The 13,023-nt window shown below is 38.2% G+C and overlaps 1 protein-coding gene across 10 annotated transcripts in view; it reads left to right on the top strand.

The window, feature by feature from the left end:
• The window catches only part of LOC102289738 (NMDA receptor synaptonuclear signaling and neuronal migration factor), a 44,721-nt gene that overhangs the window by 17,349 nt on the left and 14,349 nt on the right, over positions 1-13,023 (top strand). For 3 of the 10 annotated variants that reach the window (XM_042223705.1, XM_042223703.1, XM_042223701.1), the window contains 5 exons: positions 1,008-1,074; positions 2,058-2,063; positions 5,002-5,070; positions 8,701-8,753; positions 11,782-11,871. In XM_042223705.1, the coding sequence (XP_042079639.1) occupies positions 1,008-1,074; positions 2,058-2,063; positions 5,002-5,070; positions 8,701-8,753; positions 11,782-11,871 (285 nt within the window). The remainder of the gene's footprint in view (positions 1-1,007; positions 1,075-2,057; positions 2,064-5,001; positions 5,071-8,700; positions 8,754-11,781; positions 11,872-13,023) is intronic. The other 7 variants (XM_005938825.3, XM_005938823.3, XM_042223706.1 and 4 more) reach the window with 5 other exon arrangements.

Below are 13,023 nucleotides of genomic sequence, written 5' to 3'. Positions count from 1 at the left end.
AGTTAGGTGCCTTTTAATGTTGGGGTGATAAATAGATCAATGTTAAGTGGCTTAACAAACAACAATAAAGCATTCCTCTGAAATGATCAGGTATAAGCACTGGACTGAAACAAGAGAGAACTATTGTTCAAGACAGCTCTAAAAATTACAATAAATTCTTGGAAGCAAAACATAAAGAAAATGAGGATTGGCTCGAGACTTCTCCACAAAAATTCATCTCTTTAATTCATGACGTTTAAAGGACGGCACAGTGGTGCAGCGGTTAGCACTGTGGCCTCACAGTAAGAAGCTTCTTGTCTTCCCTTTCATGTAGAGATTTGATGTTCCCCCTGTGCCTACATGGGTTTGTATCCAAAGTCCAAAGACATGCTTGTTAAGTTAATTGGTGATTCCAGCTTGAATGTGTGGTTTGATGAATAGTTAAGAAAATGGACGAGTGAATGAAGGATGTTATAGCAATGAAAAATAGTGCAAATGTAGGTTATAAAATCACTAGTAAAACACACCTTTGGTAGTTTTCACAAAAATCTTCTCCATCAGATTACTTTTTTTTAAACTTAAGATTCCATATAAACTCTATTTATAATACCTGAGTATAAAACAAGTAACAAATAAGCCCTTCATAAAATGACAAGAAATAACACTTATTACTATCAGTGTTTATCAGTCTAAGGAAACAAAACAAAAATAACGGATGCCTGCATTAAAATAAGCTAATATTATATTTACTACTTCAAATCTATTTCTTCTCAGGTCTGGAGGGGATCGAGAGTTTGATGTTGTAACGTGGTGATCTGTATTTTTGACTCTTCGTCTGCCCGTCTCTTTCCTCTGCTGTCTCTTCCTTTGTGTCTCCCTCTCTCCATTTGTGGAGTGCTGGACTGTGAAGTGCTGGTGCTGGTTTTGTGATTTCATATTTCCAATAAATTTACTGCGACATTTGCCAATATGGTCTATTTTTCTCTGTCTATTAAACTTGGAAACCTCATTTTTCTCTCTAATTGCAGAGGACACCAACTGGTTCCCCAAGGAAAATATGTTCACCTTTCAAACTGCTACAACAACCATGCAGGCGTGAGTGTCCAGTTCCTGTGCACACACGTACACAAACATACACAGTCACAATTATGCCAGATCTGCTGTTTGAAAGGTCAGAGTAAACGTACCATGGCAATGTCTTACACAACTGCCTAGAAACAGACCATTACTGGCATACTTAACATTAAGGATTTTCTAATTGATTTATTATCTTCTAGGCTGCCATTGACTTCCCCTTGAGCAAGTTTAAAAATCAACTTGCAAACTATTATAAGTTTGCTTAAGGAGGACATCCATCATAGTGACTATTTTGTTAATTGTCACATTTCCTTTTGGTTAAAATGTAATCAGCTACAAGTTTTTCTTCAAAGAAGAATAAAAGAAATGCTTAGACTGATCACTCTCATCTCATATGCATCATCATATTTATCGTTGTCCATATTACTAGTCTACACGAAAACCTGAAAACGCCCCTTTTGAGGGCCGTAAAATCAATGCTGCATGTGCATTCGAGCTGGAATATTAGTCAGCGCGTTTGAATAAAAACGCGTGCACCTATTTGTGTAAGTGCATGAATTTATCTCTCAAAAACACCTGCAGTTGCAGAATATTTCTACTGTCACAACTTCTGATTAAAATATGCAGAATCTCCCACCGTTTCCAGCAAACTGTTTCTCCCCTTCACTGTCATTTTACCTCTTTTTAAGTCATTCACTTTGTGTTTTCGCCTTTCACCTTGTATTAGATGCTTGTTGCACCATCTGTTGAGCCCAAAGTCACACTCAACCACATATCCCGCAAAAGCTGTTTGATTCTATAATTAAATGCAAACCTACGGCACTAATATGGCTTTACTTTATTAGTTTTTACACATGGAGATTAAACATAAACTTCCTCTGTCTCATTCTGATTCTGTTCTTTGCCTCTCTGAGACTCAGTGCTCTCTGGTGCCTTAACTGTTTCTTCTTCTTTCTTGCTTCTCTTCTTGCATGCTAATTAATCTTGGGACCATCAAACAGGATCTCGTGAGTATTGTTCCCTGCCTGATTTCTTTTTTCCTCATCTAAATCCCTCGTCCTTAACTGCTGTTCCTTAACTTAGATGCTATCATTTAACCTTCATCATCGGGCTGCTTGTTGCGCTGAGTTAAAGAAAATAAATCATTACAAGAGAGAACCAAGCAGGATGTAGCGCAGTGCTCTCAAATAATATGAAAACTGAAATACATTTAATATTGCGTGTTTAGCTCTCTGAACAACTATAAAGCGCAGTCAGCACAAATAATGTTAATTCATGTAAAAACTCAAAATGGCTAAAAATGTGACAGAAGGGAAGTCCGGTGTAATCCAGTGCTGCTGAGTAAGCCTGCCAAGCTCAAGTACAGAAAATGTCTGTGCGTTGGCTGACCTAAACCCTGGCAGCTCACATGCGCCCTGCAGTTTTACCAGTTTGGCACGCACACACTCGTCTAGGTCACAGCAATAGAGGGACTTTGGCCATTTAAGATATTTGTGTTAGTTATGTTGGTGCTCTAATCCTTCTTCACAGCCTTCCTAATTATCACTAAATCTGTGCTGGCTGACTTCAGCCATGTTTGGAACTAAATGTGTCTGAGAGATTTCATAAGTACAAGAACAAGTATTTATAGTGCTAAAATGCAATCCAAGTGTCTTCCAGTAAAATGCAACTTTTGGCTGTATTCAGTAAGTTCCATAAAACTTTGAGAGATAAATAGCCTGTAAGAAATGTGCTGTGTGCAAAAGCTTCCTAACTAGCTTCAGCGATAAGATAAATGCTAACATATTAACACTGCTTAACCAAGCCAGAACCTTAACATTTCATACTACATACCCCTTCCTGCTGCAACACACTGTGACTAACTAAGCCCAGCTAACCCGAGCTGCTACTTAACACTGAAAACATGTCAGGTTTTCATTAAACAGTCCACTCTTCAGTTGTAAGCACAAAGGTATTCAGTCCTGATGTCAGTATTTGTTATAAAAATATAAAAACCCCAAATTAACTGATTGTACTAAACAGTATGTATGATTAAATATATCATCATTTGAGAGAGAAAGTTTTCAAAGATATCTGTGTAGTCTATGAAAATCTATGTACACCCTTACTGTTTCCATAGAAATCAAGGAGGTAAGTAGCAGGAAAGTGCTGTTAATCACCATTAGATTAATCAGTTAATTAGACTTGTTAGCGTGTTACATGTCAAAGTTCATGAAAGTACAATTAGAAAAAGATTGAACTAGTATGGCTTGTTGGAAGAGTTGCCATGGCAGCAGGCCTAGGTTTGACTGTTGAGATGTTTTGCCATAATGCACAGTGGCACGTGGCACATGTTGGTGAAAACCAAACACAACATGCCAGCAAAAACACCTCATAGCAACTGTCAAGCATGGTGGTGCAGGGAAGATGATTTTTGCAACAGGACCTGGGCATCTTGCACTCACTGAGTTGACCATGAACTCATCAGTAAACCAGTGTTCTAGATGTTAGGCCACGTGTCCTAGAGCTAAACCTTAGCCAAATTTAGTTCATGCAACAAGATAATCATCCCAGGCAAAGTAAGTAGCAATGTTGTGGTAGCACTTTAGAGAGCTGTGCAAAAACAAATGGCTGGTAACCATAACGAACTAAAGCAACCTTGCAAAGAAGAATGGGCCAAAATTCCTCCACAACTCCTTTGAGTCATTGGGGTGTACTTAGCTTTTAAAAGGGCAGCATAGAGACCTTTGAAAACTTTCATTTTCATGTGACTCTGTGCTATTTCTAAAAACCTGTAAATAACACATCCAAGATCAACTCTGTTGTTTTGTATTATCAATACTTGACTAGGTAAACTAGCTAAAATTGGAGATACTTCTGACCAGTTTTATGGCTGAGGTGCCATGAAGTGCCAGTCTGGTGGAAGTGGATTAACACAATATTGTTTTGGGGTTTGTTTTTTTGTTTTCTTAAAATGGGATTTCTTTCCCAAACATAGAAAGTAAAGCCGCACCTCTTCATTAAATGGGCATGTTATTTGAGGGGGATTTTACTCATTCATTTTTATTTACTCGAGCAGAATGTGAAGTGCCCACAGTGGGGTATCACTGGTTAAAGGTAGTCTAGCTAAAACTCTGATTTGGACAAATGTTAATCAGTTTCACAGAATTGTTGGGTCACACTTTCAAATGACAATTAAGACTGTTGAAGACATAATCGCACATTGAAAGTGGTACATTTCACACCACGTTTGTACTTTGACACATGGAAGTCCAGTGTGAGCCCAGTGGTATGACTTTCTGCTAGTCAGAACACACTCAAGTTTCTCAGTAGTTCATATGAACGAATGGCATGCCTCCACAAAAAGAAAAATCCTTCTTTTCCAATGAGGTCTTGCTAGGGGAAGATAGTTTTAATGTCAAGAAATGTTTCCATTAAAAATTGATGTACCTCATGTTGTGAATAAATACCCAAAGTACTGAAGAACGTGCATGTATTTGAGTGTAGCTGCTTTTTGAGTTCACATACCTGCAAGAGCTGATTTAAGTATAGTGTATACTCCAAACTCAACATAACATTAAAATGCAAAGAAGGGTGCACTAGAAGCAAAGCGGAACTGATTCTGGGATGGTACAAAAAGTAAAAAAGTATAAAATTCCCCCCAAAACAAACTATTTCTTTAAGAATTGAAAAGTGTAACACTTGAAAAGTCACTTAAGGTGACAAGATACTCATTTCTATGGGATGATGGATTATTATAGATGCAAACTGGCACATGGGGTTATTTACCTTGCTGGTCTTTTTAGTCAAAGCTATCTGCTGTCTACCTACAACAGCATCCTCTTTATAGCCCAAAAACCCCTGCAGCTCAAAGCCGTGGCATCAGCCTCCCTGCACTGTCCTACCCCTCACTATGCCAGCATTCTCCCTCTCTCATCCCTTTAATACTGTGCCACATCATGGCAGGGCTTTCCGGGGATTTGTGCAGAGAAAAAGGAGAGAGAGGGAGCAGGAGTCAGCAGAAGTCATCCAGAGGTACGAAGCATCCCCCCCCCCCTCAGGCGCAGTTTTTGGCGCTCATTTCTGGCTATGGTTCTGTTATTGCTTATTTACAGCCATATCTAATCTGTGTAAGCCAAATAGCTGGAACATGGCACACGAGGTGTGAGGACATCAGGTTTTAAAAGAACCAGAAAAGGATAGTCTCACAATGCCCCAATTTCAAAGCCAGAATGAATCAAACTTTTATTCCAGTGTAAGGCTGGAAAAATGAAGATATGCTACATGGACAACTTATTTTTGTTTTTGTAGATAAGTTGTATGCAATTTGTCTGAATTAATTTGAGAAATATTTTGTATAGTTGCAAGCACCTAAGCATTTAAATCTGTAGTACACCACAGTCTGCTTTATTAGAGCTACATTTTAAATATGATGATATTGTTTTTATAAATATGTGTTTATTTACCTCAAAAAAAATTTTGATTCTGCAACATGGAGAAATGACTTTAGTTGCAAGTTCAGAACCTGTTTCACCCGGGCCCTGATACTCTGTCACACAGGGGCAGATGGCGTCTGCGACACGAGGCAGTACATCTCGATTCCTTTGACATCTGAGTGTTATCCATCTGCAGTGCCAATGTCATTAAAGCTGCGTGTTGTTTCATCGAAATGTGTGATTTGAGCACAAGGGAAAATAAACTGCAGAACAAACTTTTGGGGGCAGTTTACCTCTAAAACACACAAAAATCCATCCTGTGTCTGTCTCAAAGTGTTATTCTAAAAATATGGATTTTAGCACATTGAGGCTTTCTTTACCCTAAGGCTGTCAAAATTTTAAAATGCATGTTTATTTTTCTTTCTCGATTGTGGCTTTTTATCCACTCTAACTGGGTATTTGAACAACAGAAACAGATCAAAAACAAAAACAACCTCAAAGTGAATGCATTAGAAAATGCCTGCTTTGTGGACAGGGAACATTAGATATTTTATAAATGAGACATGAAATCTCTTGATGACACAATACTCTTTGTGATGGACTTTGTTCTTCATCATTTCCTTTCTGTAACTCTGAAACAGCTCAGTGAAAGCTTCTGTATGGAGATGTTGCAGTGGTGCTGGCTTAAGAATGGGATTTATTGTATTTTCTTGCCCACGGTGAACTCTAAATAATCATCCATATCACAGTCTGCTGATATAAACAGAATTTAAAAATGTATTCACATTAGGGTAAATCTGGTCTCTACCACAGCACAAAAGAATTATTTGTATAACAAGGCAATTTTCACGCAGGGTTTCTGTTAAAAACCAGTGAAAGCAGTGGATTCAATGCAAATTTTTCCACTTTGTTTGTTATATTATGAGATAATAATAATGAAGATAAAACTATAAACAAAAGCAAGGAAGAGTGAAGGAACCATTTCAATGCCTAATCGCTCCAATTTTTACTTTCACTCTTGAATTCTCTCAGTTATTACAGCTGCTTTGTGGCTTGTTTACGTGGGCTTTTTTATACCGTTCCTTATTTTCTCTATATTTTTTGTTTCGTTAAGCAGACAGATCGATAGATAGACATCTGAGACGGTTCTAAACGCTCTGTTTTCTTTCTACTACTAGCTCTGAATATGTGTATAACATGGCCACACAGCCACAGGTGTCTGAGCAGAGCAGTCTGACCCATCTTCTTTTTATAAGAGACAGCGAATCTGATTTTTACTGCGTGAAATTCTCCACATTCACTTTCACTATTAACTGAACTAAAACTGCATCATTATTATGTGTTCTAGCAAAAATATCAAAAATATATAGACGTTAAAAATGCCATAAGAGTCTAGTGTTACTTCCAAAACACAGGGAAAAACAAAGCCAGGAAGTCCTTTCCATAATCATTACTAAAAAAAAGTGTTCACTTTATATCTGTGATTTTCATCCCTGTTGTCTGCACAAAATTAAGACACTGCAGGTGTGATAGCATCTATTCATTTTCCTTATTTAACTAGGTGGTGTGATTATGTTTCTGCTCATTTAATCAGCAATTTAGTCTGCAAATTTTACAGTTTACTACTGCAATAATGAACCACATATCATTTTAATAATCTAGGACTAAAGGAAACAAAATAGTTTTTCTGTGATAAGTATATGCACTATATTTAATTTCTAATTTAGACCATTTTACACTAGATCTAGATGATGAAGTTAGCTGTACAAACATGCAAAATCAAACCATGAATAAGTTATTCTCCTGACATTATTAAAGAAGTAAATCAAGGGAAAGAAGACTCTAAAGACTTCTTTCCCCTTTCTGCTGCTTCTATATTTATAGGCTTTACCAACAGACAATCACGCATATATTTCCCCACACACAACCACACGCTGAGACCATTAATAATGAGTGTTGACTGGTAGCTTAGTGAATCGACACTGAGTGTAGAGGGGACATGGGAGGAGCTCAGAAAGATAAAAGGATGTTTATCTGGGACTCTTGCATAGAACATTATGTCAGGATCAGGCAGCAAGTCACCCACAAAGTCTACACAAACCATAATACTTTGCTGCTATTAAGAAGATTAAACGCTTCCAAACGGTGCATGGTAATGCAACATCTCCAATATTTACTTACTCATAGGCTAGTATGAACGTTTATGTGTGTGTGATCTGGTTTTAGATGGGTCAAAACCAACACCAGTCACACATTATGTTTCAGTGTACAAGACAATTTAAATATCAAATATGTGTATCTCTGGTTATTTAATATGACATTTGATTGACAACTCATTTGGCAAATTCTTTGAAAGCCACACTCTGACTCATACCACAGTTTTTATAATATATAAAGCACACGTTTATGTCCTTTATCTATAGTTTCATGAAAGTATGTACCTTTTTAAGCATTTTATGGCGAACCTTTTAAAATAGATGCATAACTATCATCCTTCTTTCTTTTCAGTGTTAGGGTTAGCAATGTCCCTGCTGTGTGTACTATGCAAGTGTGTTGCCCATTTAGTTCAGTATTACCTGAAATATCTGAGTTTCTTGTCTTTTCATGTGCTATAATTTTAGTCTGATTTGTGTTTTTATTTATTTGATTTTTTGCTTTAAACTTGTTAACAAACTCCACCACTAATATTGATAAACCGGACTGAGTAAAAACCATTTTTGCACCAATCACACACTGGTTGCAGAGGAGGAGTATTTCCTAAAGACTTTAGACATGGTCAATATATGTCATGGACATTATTCCATAAATTGTTCACTAGGTCTATGCTAACTTGACCAAAAAAAGCTACTTCTGAAGCTTTAATGTCTTGTTCAGATGAGAGCTGAGCAGGGTTTCCCTTCTGGCTGCTGTTGCAATATAATCTTGTGCATTTCAACAATCTAAAAAAAAAAAGCATAAAAAGAGGTATTGTCACCATGTGGTAGCCCACATTACTCCCACAGCACTGTTTTGACCACTCACGCTGACAAGTAAATGAATATATATTTACCTAATTAGCTCTTTTTTCAAACCTCTGTTATAAATAGATGCGTGACACTAATGTGTGTGTTTTTGTGTGTTGCCTGACTTTTTTTCTCCCCACCCACCGCTTCCCCTTTCTCTTCTTTACATTTTGGTCCTTCCTCTGTCCTCTGTTATCCCTCCTCCGCTTTGATTTTGCTACCCACAGGAACTTCCGGAAGCATCTTCGGATGGTGGGCAGCAGAAGGCTTAAAGCACAGAGTGAGTCAGATGTGTGTGGTTGATATGTTTGCTCAAATTGACTGTGATGTTCTTCACCCCGCCATCACAAGTGTTTTGTTTTCCTGTTTATTTTGGCGTGTTCTCGCCTGTGTGTGTGGCACCAAGCACTGCTGCTGCTTTGCTGGGATTTTTTTTTTTTTAAATCAGCATATTGTCTCTCTTTGAAGATTATATATTGATCAGTGTGTGTTTGATAAGTCAGCGATATGACTGTGCATGTGTATTTATGTGTGTGTGTGTCTCTGTGCACAGTACGTGCTTTCTAGTTGCAGCACTTTAAATGTTTGTTTTTTTGGTTGTTTTTGTCATAAAGCACAAACAAAAATAAATTACATACTTTTAAAAAGGCAAAAAATGAGGCAATGGGTTGCGGTGATTGAAAAGTGTGTGTTTTTCTTTTTAAAAATAGTGAGCGGGGCATCACTGAGACGGGTCTGTGAGACAAATGAGATCTTAGAGTCCTGTGACTGCAACCTTTCAAGAAACTTGATAGATTGGATTGACTCATCCAGAGTTTTATTGTCTTTTATGATTTTAGAAAATATGGAAGTACAAAGAAAACACGTACAGTGTGCTCTGCTAAAAATGGTGATCTTTTTATTTCTGTCAGCACTCATAAATCCATGTGAACGTTCAAAATGAATACAGCCATCTTTCTTAAATGAAAATCAAAGAATCTTTAAAGTCTCTGTTGAAACCATTACTAAAACCTAAACATGACACCATCTCCTGATTCTTTCACTGTAGAAATATATGACATCCCCAAATCTTGATGCTGATGTCTGTAAGGGAAAGTGATCTCACATTCCTACAGTACTGTGTAAAAGTCTTGAGCTATCCCTCATTTCTTTATATTTTGCTCAGAAAATAGGAAAAAGGCACAACGATTTATTGAAATATGTGCAAATATGTTTCCATTTATATATAAGGCAAAAACAGAGTATTTGGTGTGACCACCTTTATTCTTCAACAATAGTGAGCTGCTTAGGAAAACTTTCTTGTAATTTCTTTAAGTAGTCTTCAAGAATAGTTCTCCAGCTTTCGTAAAGGACATTCAAAGCTTTTCTTTGGATGTTGGTTTGCTTTTGTTCCATTCTCTATCAAGTTGATCCCACACTGCTTCAATAACGTTGACATCCGGGCTGATACTATTCCACTGTGTGTGTTTTTCTAACTAGTTATGCTTTTACCGCACTGGCAGTGTGTTTTAGATCGCTATCATGCTGAAAAATGAAGCTGTTGCCAGTGAGATGCTTCCCGGATTGTACTCCATGTTGGCTCAAAATCTGATCATCATACTTTTCGGTGTTCATAGCTCCATCAATTTTCCCCAACAACCCCTCACCTCCTTCACACAGATAAATAAATGTAGGGTGGCTCAAGTTCTCTCTCTTCATGGACACATGAGCGTTTTGTTAGGGCCAAGCTAACCTGAGTATAGTTAGTTAACCTGCAGTTTGGTTCTGACTTAAAAAATACATAAAGCTGTATTTGTTGTGCTAAGAATATAGAATAGGACACGTTTAAATCATTACATTAAAAAAGTTGAGCCTCTGAACTTCCTTATAAAAGAAAAGATGAAGACGTTGATGTGAGAAGCAACATGAACAAAGTCAGGATTAGGGATGGGTATCGTATAAAACCTAAACGATACCTTAAACGGCGCTCGAACCGGTGCTTAAAGAATGGAGAACACAAAATTGGTCCAAAAACCTCTCATGCTCAGCTGTTTTTTGTAAAAAGATAACAATGTTAGCCTTTTCTGCAGCTATGGGGCATATATGATATCATTCTTGGCTGGAAGCAGTGCTTAGACAATGGAAAAACTACAAACTTTGGCCAAACACCTCTCATGTTTAACTGTTTTCCACTTTTACTTTGGTCATTTTAGCCTTTTTGGCCAGGGTGAAGGGAGTATCTGCCATCAAACAAGAAGACAGCCGCATGTAGCTATGATGATGTTTGCTAGTTCACCTTACATGCATTAATGTAATAACGTGGTTAGCCTACTCAACGTAAATTACACACGAACAACATTAAGCTACTCATGCAGAGAAGAACGGCTGCTGCTGCATCATCATCCTCATCATTTCTGCTACACTGGCAGGGCTAGGGGCCAGGACTCTACTCCTCCAGTTTTTGGGGGATGTTGCTAACTCCGGTCCGAGGCACCACACCCGCAGTAGATGTGCACAGTGTGAGGTCTTGCAGCAAGCTATCAAATACGGCACATTTCTCGGCTTTTTAAAAAAACGCTATGCGTCGCCAGGTGTTTCATCAGATTTGAGGTGTTACCTCCTTTGACAGTATCACAGTATCAGCTTAAAGCACTTGTTGCAGGCTGCTGAGTTTGCATCTTTTGCTGTGAAGTACAGCCAGACTTTTGACCGCTTCGCCTTGGGTATTTTTAATCTGTAGCTCTGCTCTACAAGAACGTACGTACCTGGGCCCGCCTACTATCCTCGGAAACGTAAAATGATTGGCTAGAATCTAAAGTGTATCACAGCTCAGGAAAAAAAAGCACCGAAATAAAGCACTGAAATGTGGGCTGCTTTTCGGTCTGGTTACCACCGTTTATGTCAGAACCAATACCGGTACCCATCCCTAGTCAGGACCCATCGTCCTGAAAATCCACACAAGCCAAAAAAATATGATGCCCTGAGGACCACTGTTGATTAACTGTGTCAAACACTTTCAAGTAGTCTAAAAATATTCTAAGAGCACAGTGATTACTGTTCAAAGCAGAACAGATTTTATCGCAGAGTAGCTCAGTGAAGCTGGTAGGATATAGAAACTGGAGCGAGGAGAGGATGACTGTTTGTCTACTGTACAGTACGTGTTTGTTCGTTTGTACATGTAGGCAGTTTGTGCAGAGGAGAGATGCCATCGTATTTACACTACATTTGTGCACTTCCTCCATCCACCTTTGCGCTTTCATGTGTTGAAGATGGTGAGTGTATAGCAGAAACAGCCAGTTTGCAGGTTTCTCTCTCCCCGCCTGCACTAGCATTCGCTGAACGTAGATCGAAGAGTTTCAGCCGTTCCTGGAGTGATCCCACCCCTGTCAAGAATGACTCTCCTCATGAACCCAGAGAGAGTGAGTTTACGCAGTCTCACACATGTGCACACAACGACAAACAAACAGACACCAACAAAGAGTTGCTGACAGCTGCAGGGAGCAAACGCAAATAGTTAGAGAGAAAACATTGTTTTTCAAGCTAACCAGATTACAAACACTTAAATAGGGAGGTTTTAACATTCTCTCATCGGGCTTCCAGAGTCAAGTTTTTTAACATATAAGGAAATCTGTGCTAAAATTACTTACCCCACCTTGATAATAGGGGGGGGGAAACCTTTGCAAACCAAGCTTTCAGCGTAGCTTCAAGTCTGAACCTTTGGGTCACAGAGATTACTTCTGCATATACTACATTTAAGCAACATTTAATATGGACATCCACCTTGTAGTTGGATAAGAAAAATAAGGACAAACCTAATAGGTGACTTTTAATTTGTATGTAGCAAAATTTGCAGTCGTGAATGTTGGGACGTTGACATAAAACTTTGCATTTAAGCAAAGTGAGATGAGCACAAAAACATTCCCTTTTAAAAAGGTTTTAAACCTCGTAGACGAATATTATTAGCACATGCTTGCAAGCAGCGAATGTTTTGCTTGATAAATTTTGTCAGTTTCTATTTCTAGCATTTACAAAACAAAACAAAAAAAGGCTGACCTGGTTCTGTAAGAGTCCATATTTTAAATTAAGTCACGCTGCTTCCCAGCACCATCAGCTGGCAACAACATAAATTAAATATCAACCTGACATCCATATGCAAGAGTGTCTATTACAGATGTTAACCACAAATTAAGTCTGACAGGACAACAGAAATGAAAATTGTGAGAATAAATTTCGGTCAGTGCATTACGTGTGCGGTCAGAAATCATCCATGCGTCCCTTTGAGCAATCACATTTTGACTGTCAGATTGATTACAGCTTGAGTTGGCTTCGTGCCCTGTCATTAATGAATTTCCACACTCAGGTGACTCACAAGAAGTTGAAAGCCACTTAGCATTTCTCATGAAACACTAAAGGTCTCCTATTCAACACTTTGACATAAGAGTATGAGTTGACTGAGGCTAAATCAGACGTATCCTTGTGTTACTTGTATTTTATTAGGAAGTCGCATTGAGATCACAATCTCTCAACCCAAAACATCTAAATAATAATTCTACAAATAAAACATAAAATAT

This window comes from Haplochromis burtoni, unplaced genomic scaffold (genome assembly GCF_018398535.1).
Source record: "Haplochromis burtoni strain Fernald_Lab_line unplaced genomic scaffold, NCSU_Asbu1 Contig_118, whole genome shotgun sequence".
Lineage (NCBI taxonomy): Eukaryota > Metazoa > Chordata > Actinopteri > Cichliformes > Cichlidae > Haplochromis > Haplochromis burtoni.
This window is presented reverse-complemented; position numbering and strand designations above follow the sequence as displayed.